Genomic DNA, 27,260 nt, shown 5'->3' with positions numbered 1-27,260 from the left:
CACAAGCCAACATTTAAAGCATCAGCATCTTTTTTTGCAGATTTATTTTTTCACAAACACAAACCTTCGGAGACAGAAAGATGCTCATAAAGATATATACATTAGCCTTTATCAGTATAGGTTCAAGAAGTTGTGTTGGATCCTCCAAGTTTTTCTTACACCTACGACCATATTTCATCAATAAATTTGCTATCTAGACAGTACACAAAACTAAAATTGGACCAGCAGCTGACAGCCTGGGGACTGAGCTAGGGACTGTCAGAGCTGGCAGTGTTTGCTAATTGAGTTAAAAGAAAAGATATCCTTTTTCTTAACTGGGAGAGTCTGACACATTTTCTGGGGTTATGGAAAAAGGGACACACACACACATTTGCCAAAGGATCTCTCTGTAAGCAGCAAGACCAGCTCACATTCAGGTACCCGAAAGCTTGCCTGGTTCAGAGTGTGTTATTTGCTTTTTCACAGTCAATAGGCAATCGTAGATGACAACAAAATATTGGATCTTGCCTGCAGCGCTGTGGAGCCTTTTTCTTTAATGTGCCAGCACTGAGAAAGAAACTTCCACAAGTTGTGCAAATCACTGCTGGTCAAAAGAAAACTTCGCTGTTGCATGAAATGCGAAGTGGCACCTCAGATACAACTAATGGAGCTATCATGGGCCTAAAAGTAACTCTCAGGGCACCTCAAAGGGATTTGTCTCTTCCCTTTCAGCCTCCCTGTCTTGCAGGGACATTTTTCATTGCCTGTCTCTGAGTCTCCACTTGGGCTCGTTGTTAATCATCAGGCGCTGGGACTCGCAGGCATGTGGGAGCGTGCTTGGGGAGGGAGCTGGGACAATGCATCATCTCAGGTGGGGATAATCCTGAGCTCGTTATGACCTTGGGTTTGCTGCAGAGAAAAATACTGTGCAGGAGGGTTCGGGGATCTGCTTTTGGCAGGAGAGTTCAGCTCAGGCAAGGGATGGGGAGCGCTGAAGCAGGCTGTGCCTCTGAACCCAGGGCAAAGGATGGAGTCCAGCCTCACTCCCACATCCAGGTGCAAACTGCTCCAAAAACGGGGGATGTGGCATGACAAGCTCACAGCCCATCTTTAATATGCCAGAAGCCCCTTCATAAGGAGAGGAACCTGATTGTGGAAATGGAAGCGGAAACATCATTACGTTTTCAGAGTAATGAGCTTGGCCCCCACCCTGTAGCTAATTAAAACTGTGGAAGTCTTATTTCATCTGTAATCAACCTAAATCTTAGCTACGAGCACAGCAAATATTTTTTTTAGTGTATGTGACTTTGCTTTTATTTGGTAAGTGAGCAGGAGAGGAGGCAGTGTCTTTTTCTCCATGGCAGGAGCTGTTTTGAGTTTATTCCTTGACCATGCAGGGGATGTGGTTCCTGCAGGGACAAACACAGCCCTTCTGTGTTTATTTAGAGGCAGTTACCAAACACAGAGATATTTCAGTGCTCGGGGCTTTCAGCCTCATCTAGGGTGAGCAGATATCTTAAACATAATAATCAAAAAGATGGAAAAACAGGTAACTTGTCTCTCTTGAGCTTCAAATATGAATTGGTTCAAATTTTAGGTGCGTTGTTTCTTACTTCATCTGTGTTGCCTGTTCTCCCCAGCTGAGCCACATTAATGCAGAGATTGAGATCCCCTTCCCAGCATCTCTAAATGGATGGAGGAATCCTCCTGAGGCAAACGTGAGGTGAAGATGTGTAAGAAAAACCTCAATTTAGTATTCTAATAAGAATTAGGCATCCAGATTTCTTTAACAGCTTTGCAATATCAGACGTGAAGCACAAAGGGATCCTCTCCCTAGCTCAGGGGCATGACACACTCTGTGGACCCTACACAGAACTGCTCTGGCCTTCCCCACTCTCAGCAAATTATGGTTTCCTACTTCAAAAGCTCTGAATTTTATTTATATCACAAAATACGGAGTTGTGGGAAAAAAGCCTGATCCTTCAGAAAGCTGCAGTCCTGGCAGGCGGGCAGATGCTGCGTGTGCTAATAGTGAAAATACACAGAGACATTTTCCTGCTTGGTTTTCTTTTTGGTGGGGGAAAAAAGGGCACGTTCAAAGCACTGAGCACACAAATGTGTGCACACACAAACCCTCCAGCCTCTGCACATGTATTCACCAGGGGTTCAAATTAAACTCCAAATCGTGCAAGCGTGATCTGTATAGATTAGAAGTGGGCTTAGATTGCAATTAAGTCAAGGGAAGTCAAGAGCTTAGATAACGATTATCATTTTTTCCTATTTGGAAGAACCAATTGAAAAAAAAAAAATAAATAAAAAGAAGATTAAAATACAGTATATCTGTGCACATGCACTAATAAATTGTCATTAAACAGTTCCTTCCTTATTGTCTAAATGGAGATACTATGAAATATTTGTAATTAGCAACACAATTTATTAAAGCTGCCCTATCTTGGCTTGGTGCTGTTTCACAATCAAATGCAGTTTGGGATTTTGCAGCCAACCATTTTTTAATCACTGGAGCACTTCATTTTTAGTAAATCCAACCCTAATTTTTGTTATCCCCTGCTGGGCTTTACTTGAAAAAAAAAAAAGTTTAATTTGGTTGAGATCCCCTCAAAATCATCTCTGCTTAATGCCTCCCAGCCTTCTGCAGTCTGCCTGCCCGTTTTGTACAAAACACACGCAAGCAGTAATCAGCAACTATACCCCAGCCTTGCATTAAATGTCAGGTTTGAGCTTTGAGATTTTTCATGTGCTTTTGAAAAGCAGGGTGTAGCAGGATGCAGCCCACATAGGGAAAAAAAAAAAAAAAAAAAGAGAGAGAGAGAGATACATCAGAAAAATAGTGTTCATTATCGGGGAGAAGTAACTAAATGATAAGAGATGATTTAGAGATCCGGAATGTAAAATGCATGATGCAAACGTTCAGAAATGGACTGCTCCTACACTATTAGGAGTTGAAGGTCATGCCACATGTCATTGGAAAGGTAATTTTCTCTAGATTTTGAAATAGGATCTCAGATTTGACCTATGCCCTCCGTGTCCAGAACATCTGGGCATCCTTAATACATCCATTTCTTTTCCTTTTTTCCTTTTTCCTTTGTTCCCACAGCAGGAGGACAGTCCCTAGTTTGGAAGAAAGAGAAAAAGAATGGCCAGATTTCAGTTTTAGTCTTGCTGTGGACTTGTAGGTGGACAAGTCATTCCATGCCTTTCAGTTCCCCCTTGTCAGTAAGATGGATTTGGTATAGAAATGCCTGGATAGCTCATGCTTAGGTCTCAGTATTTGATTAATTAATGTTCATGAGTTATTTTGTGATGCTCACATGAAATAAGTTATTCACAGCACATTCAGATGTACTTCCATTGCTTTAACAGCTTTGAGAATGAGATTTTTTTCCCCATAAATAAGATACCTTTATCCATACCAATAGGTATCTAAGTGTGATTCCATGGGATGCAAAATTATATGAATGACTTGAAATACTTTTATCAGATATTTTTCATTACCCTTTGAAACAGATTTAAAATGTCCTTCTCTTAAATCTTCTTCTCATGCTGGGCTCAGCTAGAAATACAAATGTTTACTGCATCCCAAAGGCAAAGCATCCAAAATTATAGTTCTCTTAGGGAAATATAGGTGCCTGTGTGCTTCAGTTTCCCTTATCTTTAACCTGGGAAAAGTGAGGTTTATCAATAGAGACTAAAGGAGGAAGAGAAGCAGAAAAGCTTCCAGACAATTCCTGCAGACAGCTTTCCTCAATATTTTGAGACAACCTCTCCATGCAAGACGCAATTTTTATTCTGTGCAGAAATCTAACTCTTCAGCCTACTTGGCTTCCTGATTTCCAGGGAAATCTTCAAACACCAGAGGCCAAAATTGCTCCAAGGCTTAAATTAAAATCCTTTGCCTCCAAAAAAAAAAAAAAAAAAAAAAAGCTCAGTTCACACTTTGTAATGCTGCAGTGTATGGAGGGTGAACATCCCTAAAATAAATGTTTTCCAAGGGTAACAGCAGTGTTTGAGAGGAGGGTGCTCACTCTGCTGGTGTTGGACATTTGCACTGTGACTGGTGAATGAAGTCAGAGAATAAAATCAGACTTAAAATCATTGGTGCTTTAAATCTGCTTCAGCATCAGCCCTGCCAGGGTGCTGTCTGCAGCAGCACAGGCCTGGAGAGTGCTGAGCAGAGCCTCTGCTCCTCTGGGATGCTCTTCCCAACAGCCCCATGGCAGCCTGGGCTCTCTGCTCAGCTGCTGCCCCTCCAATTCTCCTCTCTGTTTATCTTCTCCTTATGAATGGAGCCCAGCTAATCAGCCTGATGGCCAGGATGCCTGTCAGAAAACATCTAAAAGGATTTAAATCCCTTTCCCTCCTTCAGGAAAGCTTTTCCCTGCATTGGGAAGAGGGTTCATGATTCTGGAAGAGTGCAGGGGGATCTGTACTCGGGGGCAGAGCTGCTCTCTGCAGACATGGACCTGGGGTTCACATCAAATTCCCATCTAAACATCCTGTCTAAGGTGAACTTAAAAACAAAGTCATCCTGCAAATGGTTCCCCCAGCAGGTTGAGACATGCTGTTGAGGATAATGTGAACTCCCTGCAGTCTCAGAGAGACAGGGGGAAAGCAGCTTATTTCCATATCTTAATTAAAATTTCCATTAATCCCATCTGAGGCCTCATAACTTCAAAAACTTGGACAAAAAACCCCAACACTTATTTCTGATAAATATTTTAGACTAATTGTTCGGAGGTAGCAGACATCTCTGGCTGGTGAATATCAACGAGCCGTGGGTGCTGCCGGCTGTTTAAAGGGAACCACGAGGGTTTTGTTTGTTTGTCCTCTCAAAATTACTGAACATCTCAAATGCCAGAGATAGGAGACACAGGAAACAAATGTGCTGGGCTGAGCAGGGCAGCTGCAGCTCCTGTTTGGAGGCTGCTTTTGTGCCTTGCAGGCTCCTACCTGAAGGCTCAGAGCCCAGGTGCTTCCAGAACAACGGGAGCTGCTGGGCAAAGGAGCTGCTGGCTCAGGGCAGCACCTCTTAATGATGCTCTGTCTTTATCCTCCAAATCAGCACGGTGTTTCTACAAAAAAGTATGAGAATCAGGGGCTTAAAAGCAAAACAAAGTTTCCCCAACCAAACTCTGAGCCTCCAGGAACTGCTTTTTGAAGGGAGATGTGGATCTGTGGTGTAGAGGTGCTGATGTCAATGGAGAAGATGAACATTCACAATGTCATCTGGCATTGCTTTCCTCTTCTGCCCATCCCAGAGTCACGGGCTGCTGGTTTTCCTTACATGCAAAACCTCTGTGTGGGATGGAAAAGTCACCACTCCACGGGACAGCCATCAGGAACCCAGAGAAGTTCACAATTTTTCCCTCTGTGGAGGGACACAGGGTTTCCCTTCCTTTAAACCAAGATCACAAGCAATATTTATTCACACTCTGCCTCACTTCTACCAGTTTTTCCATCTGTCCATAGCTCCTGCAGCTTTTGTGGCAGTGACCAAAAAGACATTCCTAAGGAACCAGAGAAAAGAGCACATTTAATGGAAGTTTCAGCCACCTGCCTGGCCACGGGAGATGGCTGAGAAATAGCAAGATTTAGAATGGCAAGAAGAAAAAAACACAAGTTTTTCCTTTGCCTTTTAAAATCATACTTCTGCCCCATTGCTGGGGGATGATCACCAGAGTCTTTTTGTCCCTTTTGCACAATGCTGAGATCACCAGAGTCCAAAGCCCATCTCTTACACTTCCCACTTCCCCTTCTGCCCCCTTTCTTTGCTTCCCTAATTTGACATTGGTTTGGGATAAGAAAATATTAATTTAGGTTTTGTTGAGTGGAGGCAGGTTTGGGGACAGCACAAAGGTATTGGGTTTTGCTCTTTCTCCCATACCATTCAGTTTTGTAGACAGTTTAACAAGTGAATTTAATGATCTTTCACTTAATTTGAAATGCTATTAATTTAATCCATGGAAAGAAGCATTTTTTACTCTTTGAATGCATGTAGGAGCAAGCAAAATGCTTTCATGTTTCTGTTGAGCACCAGGGTGTATTTGGGCATGCAGAGAGAGGACTCTCCATCCCTTTTAATGGCTTTTCAGGCACATAGGTGAGAAATGAACCAGGTAATAAAGCTGAAGGGGGGGTGGAAAAGAGAGCAGACCTTCAGCTGGGGCAAGGCTGGGAATTTGTGTGAATGCTCCTGTAGGGCACAGCTGTCAGGGTGTGGAGCTGTGAAAGGACAGAACTCCTCTCTGGCTTCCCATTCCTCGTGTCAGGGGCAGCCACAGAGAGCAGCAGCCACAATTAAACCCCAGAGCTGAGCCCAGGGTCCCCGAGGTAACATCCTCAGGATGAACCAAGCATCGAGAATTGCAAACTGCAAGGGAGCCTCTGACGGGTTCTGCCTGGTCATGGATCACCTCTGAGTGACAGAAAATTGGACACACATCACAAGGAAGGCAGGAGAGAGCTCTGGGGAGGGGGGAGGAAGGGGAGAAAGCAACCATTCCTAAAACGAGCCTAAAATCTGCCTGGTTGCTAGGGAAGTGGGACTCCTGGTAAGTCATTTCAATTTGTACCTATATTTATAACAGTATGAAGATACGTTTTATAATCTGTGTAATAAAGAACCTCATCAGCAACTTCTCAAAGAAACTTGTTATTACAGAGAATGACACTCTAATTGCCTCCAGACATTTAGCTTGTCTAGTGAGTGAAGTAACCTGATAAGCTATTGAGCTATTAAGTGATGTAGAATCAATTAATGTAGTTAGATAAGAAAGTAATACCCTACCTAGGTTAACTAAGTAGTATGTGTCAAACGAGTCACTATTAATTCAGGTCCAGAACAGCATAGTAGACCCGTATAATTCTCAGTAACCTTCATGAAATTGCGGGGATTGCATTTTGACCAAGGAAAATTTGTTTTTCAAAGATTTTTTTGTGGGGAAAAAAGAAACAGAATTCATTACCAGGCTCATTTTTTTTCCCCAGTAATATTCCATATATATTTAAAGCATAAATGAGTGAATAGCAGTGTTGCAGAGATGATTAAAGTGTAGGGACTGATTCTTTCGAGTTTTGGGAAGAGAGGGAGACATAGGGGGAACACACCTTGAATTTCCACGCCAGCATGGGAACACGAACAGGAGCTGCATAAATGGGATTGGGGTTGCTGGTGTCACCTGGTGCAGGTGCAGGCTCACACACACAGCCCTGGAGAAGAGCACAGAACCATTAGTGCCTCAATATCCTCCCAGCCTGCAGCAGCCCGGGCTGGTGGAGCTGGGCTGTCAGCGAGTGGGGCTGACACAGGGACAAGGTGACAGATGGGGAAGGGTCGCAGTGCCTTGTGTAGATACAAGCAAGAAACGTGTGAGGCCCCAGTTCCAGTCCCAGTTAATTTTGTCCCTGTCTGATCTAGCTCCGGGTGTGATTATCTGGAGTGTGTTAGAGCAGAGGAGAGGAGAATGGGTGAGAAATTATCATCCTGTCTGTCTCACCACTGCTGCAGGTTTCCTCTCCTGATATATTGTCTCTGTAGCTGGGGAGTGCAGAGGGAGGTTAATGAATCTTAAAACATTTGTAAGTGGCACAGTGTAGCTCCAAGCAAGCCGGGGTACTGGGGAAAGTCTGCATTGCTGTGCTAATGTGCTGCTCAACAAGAGCTAATTAGCCCTACCTGGGAGCACAGAGCACCGGGGGACACGGTGGCACTGCCAGCTCGGGGGATGGCTGTGCTGCCTCCAGCCCTGCTGGCTCCACGTCTCTGCTTTGGGCCCTTCCTTCCATCTCCTCAAGTGTTTGGAAAGAGATGTTTTCAGCTGTGAAATTGCAGTCACCCAGGTCTCCTGCTGCTGGGGTTGTTCTCGTCCATGTTTCCAGCTGTGTGGTTATGTCCAGTATTTTATATAGAGATATAAATATAAAATCACAGAATATCCTGAGGTGGAAGGGACCCGCAGGGATTCATGCCCTCCTGCAGTATTTGGAGACCCCTGTAATGTGTGAGCCAGAGTTTAAGACTGAGTCCAGGAATATTTTGAGACTTTCTTCCAAGATTAGGTCTCTCATGGAAAGAAGGTTGTTGAAGGGCTCAGAGCAATGTGTCAGAGGTGGGGCAGCACCTTCAGGTACTCATGGGTCAGTTGGCATTCTTATGACCTGTTGTGATTAGATAACAAACTTGCCTAAAGCTCTTCCTAAATCCTTGGAATGGGTGTTTGCAACTTTGGAAATTTGCAGTGCTTTGGAGATCCGGGCTCCTAGGGGAAATGGCAAACTCTTGCTGGAAGGTTTATTGCATATTGCTTTGTGGATGATCTAAGAAAGAAGAATATTTGGGAAAATATTACCATTAGCACCCCTAAAATGTCCCACATTGGTGGTGTAACAGCATGAGAACTTTGTATTTCTTCTGTGAAGGACCACAGCATTCCCTATGGACCACAGGACAGCAGTAAAAGACCAAGCAGCTGAGGGAAATGCAGAAAAATAAATATATCAATAGTGAAGGTTGTAGTGCTTCCTCTCGAGCATTTAGATGTGGTACAGGATTGGAAATTTTGTTTCTGATCTTCTTTAAACACGAACAACCCAGAGCCATCTGAACTGATTTGCTTAATGTGCTGTTCAGCATTCACAGCATAAATTGAATTGTTAGCCTCTCTGTCTGTGCATTTGAATGTTTTGATTCTAATATTACCAGCAGAGCAACCTTCCCTAACTGGATTGTTCTCACAAGTAATGTTGATGCTTTGCACTCCCACTCAATTGATGTCATTGGGGCTACTGACAAGAAGGTGCCTGTTAGAGAGAACAGGCTGAGATCAGATAAGAGCAGAGGCTGACAAATCAGAAATATCTCATTTTTCATCAATGTCCTTTATTTTAATTTTTTCTTCTACCAGTTTCTAGTTATTCGCTTCTGGCAGGGATAGGCTTGCAGATGCTTTATCCCACAGCTAAAGCTGCTGAGGACCTAACTGGGATGTGTCTACACCTTCCCCCAGTGCAGAAATGCCCATCAGGAAGGGTTTGCAGCTGAGCATCTGCCCCTTGACACTCGCGTGTGTGCACAAGGTTTGTGTGCAATACTGGGAGAGAACCCAGCTCTCCCCGTGCCAGTGGGTGCAGATTGTCCACAGTGCTGGAAAATTGCATTATCTGGGCTGGCTGAGCTTCTCCCAAGTCATCTCCAGGCTCATATGGAGCCACTGTAGCTCTGAGATATTTGGAAATTTAGGTATCAGTACCATTTACTTGAAATTCCAGAGCAACAGGCATCATCTTGACACCTGTGAAATTCTGGAGAGGAGTTAAAGGCAGGAGTTGTTTGGGAAGACTGAGTCTGCAAGACCTTGTGGGGCTGGTGTTTTAGTGCTGCTGTGGGGGGACACAGCCCCAAGGGTGTGCCTGGTGCAGACATCAGCACAAAGCTGGGTCTCTGTGAGCTGGATCTCAGTAGCAAACCCACGAGGTTGCAGCAGACACCATCAGGGAGCAGAGCCCTGGGGAGGAGAAGTGACAGCACCACCATGTCCATCAAAAGAACAGGATATGCAAAAGGTATAGAAAACATCATGGAAGACTAAGCATGGGATTTGGGATATAGCAGAAGTGAATTTGTCACTCCTAGATCTCAGCAAAGTCTCTTAGCAGAGAAAGGGAGAGGCAAGACTCTTCTCTGGGATCCTTCTATGGTGTGACCTGTGGTTTTTAGTCCTTTCCAGAGTTTGATGTTTCATACGTAGACAGTTGCCAGGGGAAATTTTGCTTACACTGTAATTTTCCATTTGCTGCTAGACTTCAGACAGATGAGTGCAAACTGTTCTCTCTGCAACTCAGGAGATAATTTTGCAGTCAATGTGAGCACTGTGAACCTTCTAATTTATTTTTTTTTTCTCTAATAACAGTTTGGCAAATCAAAGTGTCTGTTCATTTAGGCAGGAAAAACACCTGGGAGCCATGCAAAAAAAATACACAGGCATAGAGCTGGACTTTGAGCTGGCTGTCTCAGATTAGATATTCTCAGTGATTAGGGGTATTGAACATTTTCCATTTTATCTTGTCTGTATTGAAGGAGAAGCATCGAGGGTGACTTTGGAGGGAAGGAATTAACACACACACAGTTTCTAAGTACTTTTATTTACACAAATTCCTTTGCCTTCTTTTCCACATCGTAAGACATTGGTCATCAAGGTAATTCAGAAATCTGGTCACTATGAGAGGTCAAATGAGGTAAAATGAGAAAATGAATATTTGTGCTTTGCATGGTAGAAGTTGGGGAGATGTGATCGCATTTCTTGCCCTTCAAATAAGTTTCATTTTAAGCCAAGAAATCTAATGGTGGGACGCCAAGTAAGAGAGGAGGATTTTCCCAAAGAATAATTTTTAATTAGTTCAAAAAACTGGTAATTTTTTTTCGGGCAGTCACCCAGATTGCTTTATCCACAGTAAATAATAGAAATAAACTCTCCCCTCTCCTCCTGCCGTCACATATCCAGGCACATGCAAGCCCAGGTTAGCAAAACCACACTTCCTTTTGTTCTCTTTGTTCCCTTTGTTCACTATGCAGTAATGAAAAATGACAGCCATATTTATTGTAACATTCCTCCAGGAATGCAGAGATAATTACCTGCCCTTAGCATGGGAGAGGAGAACGAGCATGAGCTCTGTCTCCTTCCAGCTCCCAGGAATCCAACTGCAGTCTTGGCGTGGAAAATCTTGGGAGCAGAGATCTACTGCCTTGGTTTTAGGGTTCATTTTTTTTGTTTCTTGCAAAACAACAGCTGAGAAGAGCTCAAACACCCCTGTGAAAAGGGGGACTGCTTTGAATTCCACCTCTTTCCTCGCCCAGTTTTAAAGGAAAGGCCTCTGTGTGTTCATTTGAAGTAGACTTGACTTTATTGCTCAAACTGGCGTTTTCTCCTGCACAGTCTGCCCAGACAGATCTGCCTTCAGCCCTGGCTACTTTAGGGGTAATTCTGCTTTTCATTAAAGAAACCTCAAACTTCTTTTAAGAGGGTATGTGTTATTTCTGAGAAGTACTGGATTTGTTGGCATTGGAAATGAAAGCCTCTAGTCTAACAAAATAAAACAATCATTTGGTCCATGTAAGTGTGAGCTGGATCCTGTTCACCCTCCTGGTGTGGGTGGTGGTAATGATCCACAGCCTGACCACAGGAATCACAGAATCCCAGAATGGTTTGGGCTGGAAAAGACCTTAAAACTCATCTCATTCCAAGCCCCCTGCCATGGGCAGGGACACCTTCCACTAGAGCAGGCTGCTCCAAGCAACGTGACCTGGAGCACTTCCAGGGGTGGGAAATGGGCAATGATTCCCTTCCCAATGCATGGGTGGATGAGCTCTCCCTGTGGTGGGAGCCCTGAGATCAAGAGAGCTCCCTTTACCTTCCTGCCTCTGCTTGTTTGAGAAAACACCCCAGAGGAGCATGTTCCCAAGATCCAGTGCAGGAAAATGTGGAAATTCTCACTTTAACTCTTCTGTTCAGCAAGAACAACCCATCCCAAAGAGGTCTGTTCAGGTAACCAGGTGCCTCACTGCAGCTTTTTGTGATTATTTTCTCCTATTTGTTTCCATTTTATGGAAATTTGGAAGTAAGATCTATTTAGCCTTCTTAAGAAAAATCTATTCATATCTTAATATTTTTGTTCTCTACCTTTATTTTCTCACTAGCTGGGATTTTTCAGGCTGATTATTTTTTAAGGTATTGAAAATATAATCCGTATTATATATTAAAATATAATTAAAAGTGTTATCATATTTGCAGCAGTGTGCTATGCCTAGGGAAGTTTTTCAAGAGCAAATGCATTTTTTCATTCCCTGCACAAGTGAGGGAAACTGACTATTGGTGACTTTTTTTACTGATGGGAAAGTGGAAACAAAACGAGAGGGGATGGACTGTTGATGCTTCCAGGTGTTTTACCTTCACACCACATTCTGAGTGTTCCAGAACATCTTCCAGTGGTACAGAACAAAAGGAGCTAAAAATTAAGTTCACAGCCCGGGTTGCTCTGTTTCTCAGGCTGTGATAAGGAAGCTCTGGCATGGCAGCAGGATGGGGATGGGGATGGCCAAGAGCTGCTGAGCTGTAGCTGATTCCCATGCCCTAATCCCCTGCCTGTGGAGAGCAGCAAAGCTGCTCCATGGCACAGCAGCTGCTCTTGGTGGGAGCTCATGGAGCTGGGAAAGGCAGCCCTGCAAGTGGGAATGTTTGGATTAGTGGGGCTGTGCATCCGGGGGAGTCCTTCTGGAGACTTTTCTGGGCTCAAAAGAACCTCTCCACCTTTGCTGTGCAATGCAGGATTCACCTTCCTGCCCTGGGGTGGGCAGGAGCTGGGTGTGGGCTGTGACTGTGCCCTCATGGACCCCTTTCAGCTGGAGCTCTTTGCTGGGCATGAGACTTGTAGGAGACACAGCCTGAACCAGGAAAAATGGGAAGGAATTCTGGGATTTGCAGCTGAGCTCCCCAAATCTCGGTCTCTTACCTTCTCTAGCCCATACCCAGAAGGGGTTACACTGGGAGTGCTGCAAACACATTTATTCCTCAGTGGCCTATGGAGAGATGTGGGGTTCAGAAATGGGGGATTTTGAGGATGAAGGATTAACTGGACAGTGCCATCATGGTGGGAAACTAATTGAAAAATAATAAAAAATATTCTATCATGTTACATTATGTTGTATTAATCAAAGTGCCCGAGTGGTTAAGGAACTTGGTTCTCTTTATCCTTCTTCTCTTTTTCTCTCTACCCCCAGGAATACTTCTGTTCCTACAGCTCATATTTTCAACTGTCTTTAAATAAGTGTTTAATGGGATTTATAAAAACACCTGAGCAGGTTAGATAGGTTATAGTTCCCACTGATTTCACTGACCTCTCTGTAGATGGGATACAGGCTCCCATATCACACAGGCTTATTTGAAAATATTATTTCAAGGATGCTGGAAAACATTAGTCCTATTAGTTTTGTGGCTTAAATTCTGGGAGGTGCCATCAGAATGAGGCTGGTGCATAGAAATATAAATAAAAACTAAAAATCATATGTATGTGTTGGTACCTGCCTCTGTGTGTGTGCGTATGTGTAGCCTTTATTGGTGGCTGAAAACCTGGTGCCTGCTCTTTGGTTTTCCATTTTAGCTGGCCTATTATCAGAGATTTCTGGAGTGTGAGTTTCATAAGTAGAGGTTATCATACATTGCAGGCCATCTCTCCTGCTGGGGAGCAAAATGAAGGTTTGATAATGAGATCGCCCAAAGGCAGATAAGAGCTCCAGCTTGCTGAACAGTCCCTCAAGGTTTCCTGTGATGGCAAAAAGGAGGGAATGCAATTTATTATCCTTCTCTCCTTGTACCTTCCCATTGTCTGAGAAGTCAAAGCAACAAACCACATGGGTTAAAAATAAATAAATTAAAAACCAGAACAGGAGACCCTGTGTGTTGTTATTTTTCTCTGAGGAAGGAGGTCTATGATTTGCTTTAACACCATGAAGAAAGTCTCTGAACTCCAAATCCTGAAATTCTGTTTAACAGACTCTCCCCTCTCTCCTCCTTCCTTCTTCCTGCTAGGATGGATATTCTAAAATGAGTCAAGTGCTTTATCTTGGTAGAGGGTGGAGGATGGCTCTGTAACTGCTGCTGATAACCTCCCCATTTCCAATTCTGTTTGCTCTTCTTTCATGCTAAATGCTACAAAGTGCATTACAGGAAAGGGAAAGGTCAGATTTAAGCCGTAAAACGTGGAAGATTCCGAGCTGAAGTTGCCACATCATTAAGTCACAGCATCTTCATGCTTATGTTTTCTAGCACATATGGTATATAAAATCACCTAGTGTTTCACAACCCTCTTAAATAATTAGGCACAACAGGGTTTGGTGGGTGACCACCTGGATAAAGTCAAAACAGTGGCATCTGCATCAACCAGATGGGAGTCTGCTCTTCGCTGCCATCAGGAAATGGACAGCCAACTTCCACTCCAGTGAACCAAAAGCTGCCTTCTCCCAGACAAGAAAGGGAAAGGGCAGAGTTGGAGAGAGCAATAAATGTGTCTTCCTCCAAATTTCAGGTTATTGAGTCTCTACTGAAGCCTCAAGGAGGAGATCCTGTCCCCAGCTGGAGAAACAGCAGGAAGGAGGTGAGTTGGATTTCTACATCATCAGCAAACCACACACCTGGCAAAATAAGTGGCAAGTTGAACAAAGGTTTATATTTTTATTTGGTTTTCTCATTTAAAAAAAAAATACAGTGGGAGAGGGAGAATATTAGCAATTTACTGTGAGGCTCCATTAGATCAAATCAGTGCCAATGATAGTCACTTATTTCCTCCATTTCGTAATGATTTACTCTATAAATTAATGTCTGCCTATTTAAATGCCCTCAGTGATTCAGTGCTGGGTGCCATGGCAATAAGTGACAGGGACTGGGGCTGAACCCACCAGTCATGTGGCTCTCAGTGCTGTCATTATGTGCACTGGTAATGGGGGGCTACGTGGGAACGCAGACAGATATTATGCAAACATATACTGACTTAAGTATCAATCTGTCACTGGTGTAACTCATGGTAATGGCCCCACCAAAGTCATTACACAGGAATATGCATTACAGCATGTTAAACATCTATCATGGGTGCAGCTTCAGAAAAGCCATGGGGAAGATGCAAGGAGGTGCCAACATCCAGATCTGGAGGATGCTCAGATGTAAGGGGTTTAATTCAGCAAAGCCCTAAAGGAACATTCCTTTTTCTCCCCTTTTGCACTGCAAAAAAAAATGGATCTGAAAAAACATGTCTCACAGCTTTAAGAAGAGAGAGAAAAAAAAAATCCTCTTGAGCGTGTATGTGTGAAGCACAAACAAGTTCACTGCAGCAGTTCAATTCCAATCTCTGCTTCACAGGCACAAACAGGGGTTTGGTGGGACAGCCTGAGCCTGGCTGAACTACACAGCAGTTTTAGGATGTGATCTCTCCTCTTGTTACCCTTAGAAGTCACTCAGCCTGATTTTGTGGTACAGAAGTGGAAGGAGGAGGTAACTGCTGTGTCCCTCTTCAGCTGACCCCTGTCCTCTCCCTGACACACTGATGGTGTATTGGCCCATCCATGGCCCAGGTCAGTCCTGTTTCCATTATAAATCAGGATGCCTCACTGGTAGGAGCATTCATTCCCCAGTTTTGCACAGGATCTTTCCTCTTTCTGGTGAGGAAGATCCTGCTCAGGTCCAGGGTAAAGTACCTTTGGACAACACCAGTGACTTAGGATAATCTCCTTTTTCCCTCTCCCAACCAAAGCAATTTTGGTTGCTTTTCAAAGAGCAGTGCTGCAGCACTGGCTCAGTGAGGGAAGGCAGACAGAGTGTCTGGCATGGGCAGTGGGATATTTCACTGCTCAGTGCAGACTTGGCTATTTTGTTAGCATAATATACGTCCTTCAGCCAATCCAATGGATTAGAAAAGCACTCTACTTAAAGGTTAAATAGTGGATATTGCATCAACATGTATGGGAGGTGACACACAAATCCAAAGTGATCTGCAGAGCTTGGCTCAGTCTCCAGCCAGCTCGGCGGTGCAGCCAAGGGTAAATGCAAGAGCACAGATTTCTAAAGGGAGTTTACCCACCGCTTACTGCTCAGCCTGTGCACTCAGCGGTGCATTTACTCACTTTTTTTGTGTGCTAAAGCAGTACTGATACAGCTCACAGCATCCTCCAGCAGTTGTATAGAGGGTCAGGAAAGAGGCTTAATAGACTGAAGGTGCCTGAATGCAGTGTTAGAGTAAGTAACCAGCCCTCTTAAAAAAAGAGACTGGTAAAAGAAAAAGCCCAGGGAACAAACACTGGATCTGTTGTGCTGTTACCATTTAACCTGCATTCACTGCCAATTGAAATGCACTTTACATTACTTCAGTCAGATACTTCAAAGGAAATCCTGGAGATGGGAGCACTTAAGCAAGAGCACTTCTGGTGGTAATGTGTGTATTTGAAAGCCTGGCAATTGGGAAGGTTGTGAATGCCTCAGCGTATCCAAATATAGCTGTAGCTTGTTATATGTAAACGGCAAGACTCATTCTGATATTCCTGCTCCTATCCTGCCCTTCCTTCCCTCAAAACAGTGTGATTCCTCCATCTGTCAGCATCTCCAGTATTTGTGTTTTCATGTAACAATGTTCGCCTGGGCACATTATTCCACACAGCAGCTCGGTGAGAAGAGCTGGTACAATACCAAGTTATGAAAAACCCAAAGGAGACATTTTGGAATGGCTCTTTTAGGGAAATATTGCTGCTTCTGTGGTACTGCCTGAGCCTTACAGAGCCTAAGGGAAGGCCATGAAAATTAGCAGGAAAAGGTGTAAAACTAAAGCAGGTGAAAGCCTTGGATGGAGGCTCCTTATCTCACTGAATTAAATCCCTTGAATGAGATCACCTACACGGAGAGCTATTGTGTTTTAATTTGTGTGGGCTGGGGTTGAGTCCATGTAGCTCCACTGTGTCCTGAAAGGTGAGGTGAGGGGTGTCCCACCTCAGCCCCTCATGCCCTGACACCTGCACCAGGATAGGAGAGCAGGCAGAACCTGCACCTGCAACAAACAGACTTTTGTGAAGTTTTCTGGGACATGGTCCCAGTTCCCATCACACACGGGTACCTGCTGGGACTGGAGAGAACATTAGGGGTGCACAGAAAGGTGTCAGATGACAGCAGTGAGTCTCAAAGCACTCTCTGATAATTGAACATTATCAAAAGGCAGATCTGCAGCAGCTCACTCTGAAATATTAAAGATACAGGACTAAATGTATGTGGTATGTATGTACCAAATACATCACATGGCCAGGGATGCCTGTGACATGTTGGACAGCATTTGGATAAATCCCCAATGACCCAAAGAAAAATATAGCAGCCAAACTTTTCTGGTTAGCTTCCTGGAGAAAATCTGTTCCTTCACGGCCCTTCTGCACCTGGGTGCAATCCAGTCTCTGTTGTCATGGTGGATGAGAATTCTAAGATATGTTTCTTTTGTTTTCTTGGCAAGAAACCTCGTTTTACGGAGTGGGTTCATAAAAAGTAACTATGAATACCTGGCTGTAAAATAAGGGAGTTTGAAATCCTGGAGATGGGGAGAAGAGCCACAGCTGCTCTCTTTCCCTCAACACAAATAGCAAGGCTGTGAGAACACACTGACCTTTTTCAACACTATTAAATGCCATGCAAATAAATAGCTAATTCTATTTAACAGAATTGCTGCATTTATCTCGCTGTGGCCATAGTCAGGTAAAATTCCCCTTTGCTGGCCTGACCATGTGTTGACACATCAAGGGCTGTGACATGCAAAGGAAAGGTCCCGTTTGCTCCATCCCTGAGCAAGAATGGCTTCTCTGTCCCTCAGCAAGGATGTTTGCTTCTTGCTCCAAACTAATACATCTGTTTTGGACAGACAGCTGACAGGCTGGTGCTGCTGCCTTCCCAAAAATCAAGGAGTGGGGAAGGTGGGAGGAAAGGTTCTGTGCCACCACTGTGTCTGGGATGGTTCCTTCTTTGCAGCAGGAAAATCAGAGCAGTGCCTGTCCAGACAATGCACACAGCAAACCTCATCCAAATCAGGGAAGTGTTCAGAGAGCAGCATCACTCAGAATTTATTGCAAACAGTCTGACAGCTCCACCTCCTCTGAATTTTGCTTGACTTGCAAAGGCAGTTGCAAAGACTCTGGTTCAGTCTCTGCTGATACTATCTGTGGATTCTGAGAGTATAATGACATCTATTTTGTGCCATTCACATGTTCATCCATAGGGCTGAAATCTTCTTCTTCTGGGAAAAGCCCTCCCCATCCCACATTTCATGCTGACGTCCTGGGCTGGAGTCTGATCAGCCTATGGGTATGGCACAGCTCCAAGCTGCTCAGGTGGTTCTCTGGAGATTTTAGCTGCTAAATATAAAATTAAAAAAGACTCTTCTGAGCATGTGCAAATAGTAATTTCACAAATGCATTTAGCATGGCCAAATTTGAACAGATTTTTATGGGAACTTCAAAAGGCATATTCCCAGCATAAAATCCTTCCACATCTCCCTGTAATAGTCAAAAATTGAACAGAGCAGATTGCTGTTCATTCTTTCTTTTTTTTTTTCCCTCAGAAACCTCTAATCGCTATGACATAAATTTTTTTTTTCAAAATTTTCTGTCAGAAAATTTCACTCCAAACCACAAAATCTCAATAAAAACTAGAAAGGTCATCCTGGTTTTAAGACAGCTGTCTCCAAAGACCTGGATAATGTATTACCCCCTCTCTACCTCCCTCACAGAGCTCCTACACGAGGTTCTAACATTTTTGGAGTCATTAACAGATGCAAGCTGCCCATTTTGGGGTGATAACCTGGAATTTGACATTAGAGGGGTGCTGAGCTCCCCCAGCTGCACACAAGCAATGCAAACACGCCATGGCATGAGATTCCCAGCCCTGCATCATCACAATTTGGGTTCTGCAATTACTGCACTTTGGAGAACTCTTGTTTGTGACTCAGTGCTTCCCTCTGTAAAGTGCAAGAATACCACTCTCCTCCTAAATTAATTCCAAACTTATGAATTCCATAGACAAGCCAGAGAGGAAGTTAGTCATTGCCTTCAGAGCAGTGTTTGAGCAGTTTTCTGGAATTAAAATATCAAACAGTTGCTCTTTAAAGGAGCTCTGTGCAGGTGCACTTTGTGCACGTGGACACTTAGGGTAAAAAAGGCATGTGAATATTTAGCCTAAAGATCATAAACCCATGTATATCCCCAAAGGAATCAAATTGAAATTGTTCAGGTAAATTTAATTTGACATTTCCAGGCTATGTATTACCCAAACCTTGCATGTTTAACATCTTCATGCTCCACAATCTCCCTGAATCCCACATTTCAGTGTCTTAGCTTCATTAAGGACAGTCTCCTGGTGGTATTCTGTTGCTCCAGGACTATCTACCCATCTTCATGGTCCTCCCTCCTCCTCCTCCTCCTCCAGCTGGAACATGCTCTTGGGAGAGCTTCCTATTAAAACTCCCCAGAGGGACACCCTTGACTCTGGCCATTTCTGATGCTATGAGCAGCACTAAGCTCTCTCACCAGTTTTATATTTTCCCCTCCTTTCCCTATCACAGCTTCAAAGAACCATTTCATCCTTATCTCAAACCAAAGGGCTGCATTAAAGCAGGCTTGCTCGCTGTGCCCAGGGCCAGCACAGCCACCAGTCTTTCTTTCCAGCTGGTCCCCAAGGCTGTGGTTTGAGCGTGGCCAATGTAGGGAGCATCCCACAATTAGTCTGGTTTCCTCCTGCTCCCACATGCTCATTGAGCATTGCCTGTCCTGAATCCACTCTACTGATCCAGCACAGCCAGCTGGATCCTGACCTGGAGCCCTACACCTGGCTCAAAGGGGAAAACAATCCTGCAAAACCTCTTTAGCATGATCAGAACCATGATCCATGCTTCCATTTGAACTTAGGGAATAAAAATACTGGCCATCATCAAAAGAGGTCAGTAAACTAGATATTTTTGGAAATGATAGTATACTGGAAAAAAGCAAGTTCCCTTATAGAGATTTGTTCCTACTGCACAAGCAAAGCAGCTTTGTTGCCATTTTATGTATCATTTCAACAGATAAACCTATGAATAATTTATAGCATGTTCAAGAGTAAACACAGACTCCAGGGAGAAAGCCAAGGCTTTTTAAAGTTCAGCTGGTACCCAAAAGTCTTGGGAACACCACAGGAAGGGCCACAGTGCAGACAGGAATTTCTGTTTATTTGAGTTTTTATCACCAGTTTATGTGTGAAGGCACTTTTTGAGTCCATAGACTGATAACCCATGCTCAAAGCAAGAAAAGCAGCAACATTTTTCTCTCTTTGCAGCATTGTCTCTTCCTGGGTCTCTTGATTTCTCTGGCAATCAGCAGGGGCAAGTGACTAGGCAGAATCCCTCCTTATTCTCATCTCCAAACCCACAAAACTCTTGAACTGATTTTATTTTTAATTCAATAAAATAAAATTAATGCTTCAAATAAGAAACATTTGAGGACAAGTCTCGGTTCTGGCTACTTTATTATGGCTGAGTTTTAATCCTTGGTGCATAAGAAGGATTATGCTGAGAATACTGACATCACCTTAAATATAGCAGCATGAATATGCTACTGTAATAAATCTTTTCAGCTTTTAATTTCAATTCAGGAAAGATGTTGGTTGAGAATATCTTCTTTCCCTGTAACCTTTCCCTGTCTCAGGCATGCCCACACTCCCAGGCACCATCTGACACAGCCTCGCCAGTCAGGAAGGTGAAGAGGTGCCACCTCCACCCCACACCACAAGGCTCTAAAAAGTCTTTTACAGTCCCAGAAAGAGCAGTGAAATGCTGGTATTACCTGTTACAATTGTCATTTGGAGAGAGGGATGATAAATCTCGTTAAGCTGTAATAAAAAAACAGGTTGACCAGTAAAACCTGAGTTCACACTGGGAAAATTTCTCCCTTAAAACTTTTTTTTGGGACACAGTGTGAAGGTGGAGGTGGGCTCAGTTCCTCACAGGATTTTGTTCCCACAGCTCAGGAAGAGGATGGAGCATGGCAAAGTATCCAGGAAAGAGAGATTTGATTTATAAGTGAAGCATCAGCAAATGTCTTAAATGGTCTCCTGAGAGTTTGTAATACTCTGGAAGAGCTGAGAGTAATAAAATGGAATAAAATCGATGGCAGAGCCAAGTTTCTATCCTGTCCAACACCAGCACAGTCAGTGCTGCTTGCTGTGGGCAGAGGGGACCCTGCAGTGGGGTCTGAATGCTTTGTCCACTCAAAGGTGAGGAGCTGGGAATGGTCCAGCTCATGCTGAGCTCTGATGACCTTCATCAAGAGAGCAGGAGCTTCACCAGGTATCAGAAACATCCTCCTGACACTTCTGGTATCACTTGGCACTCATGTGATTAGCCAAGGACTTTAATTGTCTCTTTGTCTTTTAGATTATCATAGAACAGTAGATTTATTCAGAGGTTTGGATAGTGCTTAGAGTGAAGATAGTATCTAGATTTCTTGCAGAAATATCAGATGCTGGGAAATGGGTCTATAAATAACACAAATTTCGTGCTCAAGGAATATTTTCTGGTTGTATTTTATGAATTGGAATTATGGTTATCATCAAAGTGCTGAAGAGCCAGTTACTACAGCACATAAAGATCACCAGCTTGGGCCTGCAAGTGATGTGCTGGTAGTGTCCTCTCTGGCAGGAGATGTGAAATGTTACAGCTCTCATTTTGCTGGGGGAAAAAAAAATATCCCAGCTAGGATATCATCCATCTTTTCCTGCATTTGGAGCATCACCACCAAGTGTCAGTGGCAGCACCTGATAACACACCTCCCATCCTGGACCCATACCAGACAAACATGTGGAGCAGCTCCAAAGCCATGGCAGCTTTCATGGTACAGATTTGTGGAAAAGAGCAGTCCATGGCTTTGGTGGGTGAACATATGCAAGGCAGCACAGAAATCAGGCTGCTGGAGCTGCAGCAGGCACCACAAACCAAAAATAAATGTCTCTGTAGCCTTTAGGCCAAGACTAGCACTAGCTGGACTAGTTAGTCAGAAGACCTTTAGAGTCTTTCTGGTTTCAAGCAGAGTGGAGTGAATGCAAAAACCTCTGTACAAATTTGTGGTCCTGCTAATTTTTTGGGGGTTGGTTCAATCAGCATTTTGCTGTTGCATATGTTTTCCCAAAAGGGCCTGCCCAGGGCTGTTACCTACACATTGAGGGAAAAATTACTTTTTGCATTATAATTCCTAGTTTGAAATGAACACTGCAGTCATTTTAAACAGGCTTAGCTTAGACTTGGTGAAATCTTTGGTTCAGCCTGATCTGTCTGCTTTAAGGCTGTCAAACTGAAAGGAATTAAAGTGCAGAGAAAGTGAATTAGAGAAGAAAATGCAACCTGGCAATTTAACTTTGCTACAGGGATAAAGTTTTAAGAAATTATTTGCAGTTTGGGTGTCTTTCGCCTTGGGAGCCTGAGGTTGGACTCATTAAAGAAAAACAATTTTCAGAAAATATTGAACACCCACCTTTGGAAAAGCCATTCTCAGCAGGTAGGTAAAGATGATCTGTTTGAAAAGCTCAGCTCAGCCTTCAATTAAAAAATAATACAAATTAAGCCAGGTACAATAGAGTAACTGTGATACTCCATGGGCTACAAGGCCAAAAGCAGATCCGAGAAAAGGAAACACTGGTGAAAAGGCAGCAGTGATGCTCATTTTAGAAGGAGGTGGAAATAAACAGAATTTTAAATTATTCTAAAGTAGTAGTCCCAGAACAGTGGCAGAACAAGAGGTGGTCATTATTGTTCAGTTGTGAGGACAGAGACCACGAGGTCTCCAGGATTTTGGGACTTGTTGCTGCTAGCTGTGAAATAATGCAAACTGGAGGAATTCTACAGGGATCTGGATGGGTGACCTCCTGTCAAAATGACCATTTTGGTAATGTTGAGACTCTTCTGCTTTAAGAAAAATGAATTAGGGAATTTAAATTCCTAAATGTGCATCTCATATTTTAATTTAAATGTCAATAAATAAATAATTGGAAATAAAAGCAGAGGGATATGATGCAATTGCCAGCACTAAATAAAATGCTGAACCTAACTAAAACCCAGTGATGGTGAAAAAGGAGCTAGGAGTTCAAAATTAATCCCATTATTGTGCTTTAAAACATCATTAATAGGTAGAGAGGTTTTGGCAAATCCTGTTATTTTAACACTATCCTTCCTCCTAAATATTTCGTAGCTGGTTTTTATTTCTTTTATTAAACAGTCACTTTAGAAAGAAGATAAATTCCCTCTTAGTGACGTTCAGGAGCACACAACCTACAGGCTCTGGCGAGGGAGGATTTTCTGAAGGATGCACAGGAATGAGCAGGCTCAGGGAAGGGGTGAGGAGGAATCCCTGTGTGTGAGTGGCCCTGCAGGCTGGGTCAGGCCGTGGCTGTGTGTGCAGCAGTGCTGCAGCAGGCTGCTGCTGCATTTGCAGGGTGATAATCTCATGCTGATCCATTCAGAGCCCGGGCAGAGCACACAGAATAATAACGGCGCTTCCCGAGGAGCCCCATTCATCCCACTGGGACTCTCTTGTAATCAATATATTTGTTCCCAAATTATAGTGCTATTGGTCCAACTTGATCTTTATTCCCGTGAACCAATTGTGTGTGCAGAAGGCCTGGAAACGATGCCACAGCCAGGGCTGCTCTCTTCCCACTCCCATTGTTCCAGGACTCCCGTCCTCGGAGTTATTGTTCAAGCTGCCAGTTATCTCTGAGTGCTCCCAGCAGATGTTGGGGGGAGGGGGCAATTTATTTATTTCTTTTTATGAAGTTTGCCTCTTTATGGGCCAGCCCCGACAAGACATTAATGCTCTTTGCTCTCCCCTACGCTGTGTTTTGTCTCTTCAAGTTGGAAAATATTTAGAGAGGAAAAAATGTGTTCTCTTGCTGTTCAAAATAATAATACTTTGCCTGTGGAAACGTCTTACTGACTTGAAAAGGAGCCCTAAATTTGCTGATAGTAAATAAAGGACAATCCTGTTTTCATTACAGTCAGTGTAGCTGTTCTTGAGGAGTTTGATTTTGATGCAGACCTGCCCACAGTGAGGTGTTTCTGGTTTGTGAACTTCCACCAAAGTCCAGCATTAATTTTTGTCTGTGGTAGAACTAAAACCAAGAATCTGGGGCTGGTTTTTGAAGACATAGGACTGTATCAACATATTAGTTTTCAAATCAAAACCTAGTTATTGTAAGAAATTTTCTTAGATTTGGGAATGTTGGATAAGCTTAGAAGAGACTTCTGAGCCATAGTCTTGTCTCTGGGGTGGTTTTCCTGGTCATAAGAGATTGGAGGTTAAAGCTCCTTCTGAAGAAGAGCTTTTCACTCTACATCTTCTTGAAGATCCACTCAACCCCAAATCAAGTGATGGGGTATGACAGCTCTCTGTTTTCTGCTCTCTCATGTGCACACGAGAAATGAGCAGGGAAGCCCAGAAGAAAGCTTGTTCATGTGGATTTGTCCCTATAGAGCATTTTACCCTTGATCGTAGAATCACAGAACCACAAAATAGTTTGGGTTAAAAGGGATGTTAAAACTCATCTCATTCCAACCCCCTGCCATGGGCAGGGGCACCTGCCTCTAGACCAGGTTGCTTCAAGCCTCATCTAACCTGGCTTTGGACACTTCCAGGGATGGGGCATCCAATGATTCATCCTGTTTTGGTGGCATCTCATGAAGCAGACAATGTCCCAGCCAGTTCTGCTCTAGAGCAGGTGAAAATGCAGAGCACCTCAATCAACGAAGCCCATGGCATCCACACAGAGAGCTCACACCTTTGGAAGCTCACACCCCATCCAAACTTGGCTTAGTTCCCTGCCTAGCCCTAACATTATTTCTGAATACTTAACCAGCAACAAAACAAAACGAAAAATAATCCACACCATGCCTTGATTAGGGATTAGAAATGTTAACTGGCCAGTGCCTTTTCCTGCAGGGGCACACTGCCCCTACACCTTTAATTAGGGTAGCCCGTGGTCCTTGCCATAAAGCTGATAAGTAATAAATAGCTGCCTTTGTCACATGCAAGTTCAGCATTGTGAAACGGCACACGGACGGCTTTAAAAAGCCTTTGATTAAACCCAGCACTACAGTAAATCTACAAACACAGAGGAAAGAAAAGAAGCTATTTAGTCTGTGCCAGTTCCCGGCATTAAGTATGCAAATTTCTCGGTGTCTTCAGCTCCCAAGAACAGCAGGCGCTGAATGCAGCAGCAGCAGCAAGCGGCACGACATCATTCATTTCAATCATTAAAACAAAAGCGGGATAAATCGCTACCTAATTTGTAAAATATGCTTATCATATAGGCTCTTTGGTCTTTAAGAAAAGCACCAGCTGAATGAGAATCACTGAATTATTTTGGAAAAAAAAATCATAGAATCAATTCTGGTTTTCCCCTTTCTCTCAATGATTGTTCTTTTATTTCTTTTTCCCTTCCCTTTCACTTTCCCTTTCTCGTTCCCTTTCACTTTCCCTTTTTCTTTCTCTTTCCCTTTTCCTTTCCTCTTCTCCTTCCCCTTCCCTTCTCTCTTTCTTTCTGTTTCCCTTCCCAGTTTCAAGTAAAACCTATCTCCAGCTTTCCCTTAAGATCCCACACCAAACCTAGAGAAAATCAGTCTTTTTACCTGAACATGCAAAACTCAACACCCCTATCTGCGTCTTCTAGCTCCCTTTTTCAAAACAAACAAACAAACAAACAAACAAAAAATAATTTAAAAAAGGCAGGTAGCACTGACCAAAGCCCAGCCTGGAGCTCTGTGTGGGCTTCACCCATCACTATCCCACCCAGCCCCTGCTGCCATCCTTGTGCAGTCACTCAGCAATCTCCATCCCCCCTGCATGGGAAAATGTGTATCCAAGCATCCTGCATCCTGCAGGCTGACTGCCCTGGGTGTTTCATCAGCCCTGCACACGGGGACACGCTGTCTCTGGCCTCTGTCCCTGATCCCAGGTGCTCAGCTCAGACCCCAGCACTCCTTACAAACAGCAGCAGAGAGGATTATTGGTGCCCAGGGAGCAGCACCACTGCATCCATAAAGAGGCTAAATTCTCCCCCATCTGAATGTGTGTGCTGGCCTGCAGGTAAGCTCTTTTCCCAATCAGATTGTTCCTTTGGCATGAACTCCACTCTCTCCGTGGCTGTGTGGGGTGCAGGGGACACAAATGTTCTCAGAGGCTGCCCCTGTAACCTGGCACTGCCTCTGCGCCTCCTCTGCCTGTGCTCCACGACGTGTGTGTGATGAGAAACGGGGCCAACAACCCTGCTCTTGTATGAAAAGTGTCCTTTGATGCTCCCCCAGCTGTTCAGCCATTCAGCTGTTCCAGGATAGTGCCTCTGGCAGTACAGCTCCCCGCTGTGGCTATGCTGGGGCGTCAGCAGATGGAGCATATCGTGGTTATTGAAGCTGGATACAGTGGCTGTCAGCAGCCTCGCATTGCCTGGCATATGCAGAGAGAACGCAGGCATCTGGTTGTGTCTTGGGCTGGCCACGTGCAAAAATGTGGAAAGGAACCTCCCAGTTTGGGAGCCCCATGGCCCCGGCAAGGATGGCACCCTGCAGTGGCCACCATGTGATCCATGAGCAGCTGGATAGAAAGACAAGGGAGGGGGAATTTTCAAAAGTAGGAGAAGCACAAATGGTCATGCAAAATGCACACCTGAGAGGTGACCTGGGTGCTGCTGGGGCTGGGGGGTGTGACAGCACAGCCACAGATGGAGCAGCACCTGCAGCCCCAGCATCAAGGGCTGCTACCAGAACAGGGACTCTAATCAAATAAAGACAAGGCAACAGGGAGAAACTGAGGCACAGGAAGCTCCACCTAAATATCAGGAAGAACTTGTCTCTGTGCAGGAACCAAGCACTGAACAGATTGCCTGGAGAGGGTGTGGAGCTCCCTCACTGGAGATAAATCCCAGAACCATCTGGATGTGCTCTGAGGTGGCCCTGCTTAAGCAGGGAGGTTGGACCAGGTCACCCATTGGGATCCCTTCCAACCTGACCCACTCTGTGATTCTGTGGAATGCTTGATGCACTTCAGAACCTCCTGACACCTTTTACTTCACTCCAGTATCAGCAAATCATAGAATATCCCTGGGAGACCCAAGAATCATCAAGTTCAGCTCTTGGCCCTGCAAATGACAATCCTAAGAATAACACCATCAGTTTGACTTCTGGTTGGCAGAACAATCAAAAAAGGGAAATTAAATGCTAGTTTATCTCCAGCTTTTTTCAGTGGCCATGTGTCACCCAGTCAGTCAGCAGATGAACAAGCCAAATGCATAAAAAATCCAGCCCAATTTGATGCTGTTTGCACCAGTTATAAACTCTACACCTCTCTACATGGAGCTCACAGTCCTGCCAGTGTCTACAAATTCCATGTGATCTTCTACAGCCAGATCTCATCACTGCCCAGTCGAGTCTGAGAAAGGCTTTGAGCCCCAGTGCTGGTAGGATGGTGACTCTCAGCACGATGTATTGAACAGCACTAAGGTGTTCTTGCATTAAAAAGAGCATCATTTCAAACCACTTAAAAACCCCAGCTTGTTGTCAGAGGCAGATAAGAGGGCACTGAGGTTGGATGCTGTGAGGTGCAGATACTGCAGGTGTCAGTGCCACGCCTTGGCAGCCAAGGATAACCCCACTCTTCTTTTACGGGCAAATAAGAAAATGATGTT

At 44.1% G+C, this 27,260-nt stretch overlaps 1 protein-coding gene across 4 annotated transcripts in view; it reads left to right on the top strand.

Moving 5' to 3' along the window:
- Positions 1-27,260, top strand: part of LOC148221798 (uncharacterized) — a 187,751-nt gene that overhangs the window by 108,794 nt on the left and 51,697 nt on the right. For 3 of the 4 annotated variants that reach the window (XR_015807310.1, XR_015807309.1, XM_088174813.1), the window contains exon 3: positions 14,074-14,142. Coding sequence is in view for 1 of the 4 variants with exons in the window: in XM_088174813.1 (XP_088030939.1) it covers positions 14,074-14,142 (69 nt within the window). In the remaining 3 variants the exon portion in view is untranslated. Of the gene's footprint in view, positions 1-14,073; positions 14,143-14,988; positions 15,113-27,260 lie in introns of all 4 variants that reach the window. The other variant, XR_015807308.1, reaches the window with a different exon arrangement.

The sequence above is a fragment of the Sturnus vulgaris genome, chromosome 17, assembly GCF_052056855.1.
Source record: "Sturnus vulgaris isolate bStuVul1 chromosome 17, bStuVul1.hap1, whole genome shotgun sequence".
NCBI lineage: Eukaryota > Metazoa > Chordata > Aves > Passeriformes > Sturnidae > Sturnus > Sturnus vulgaris.
This window is presented reverse-complemented; position numbering and strand designations above follow the sequence as displayed.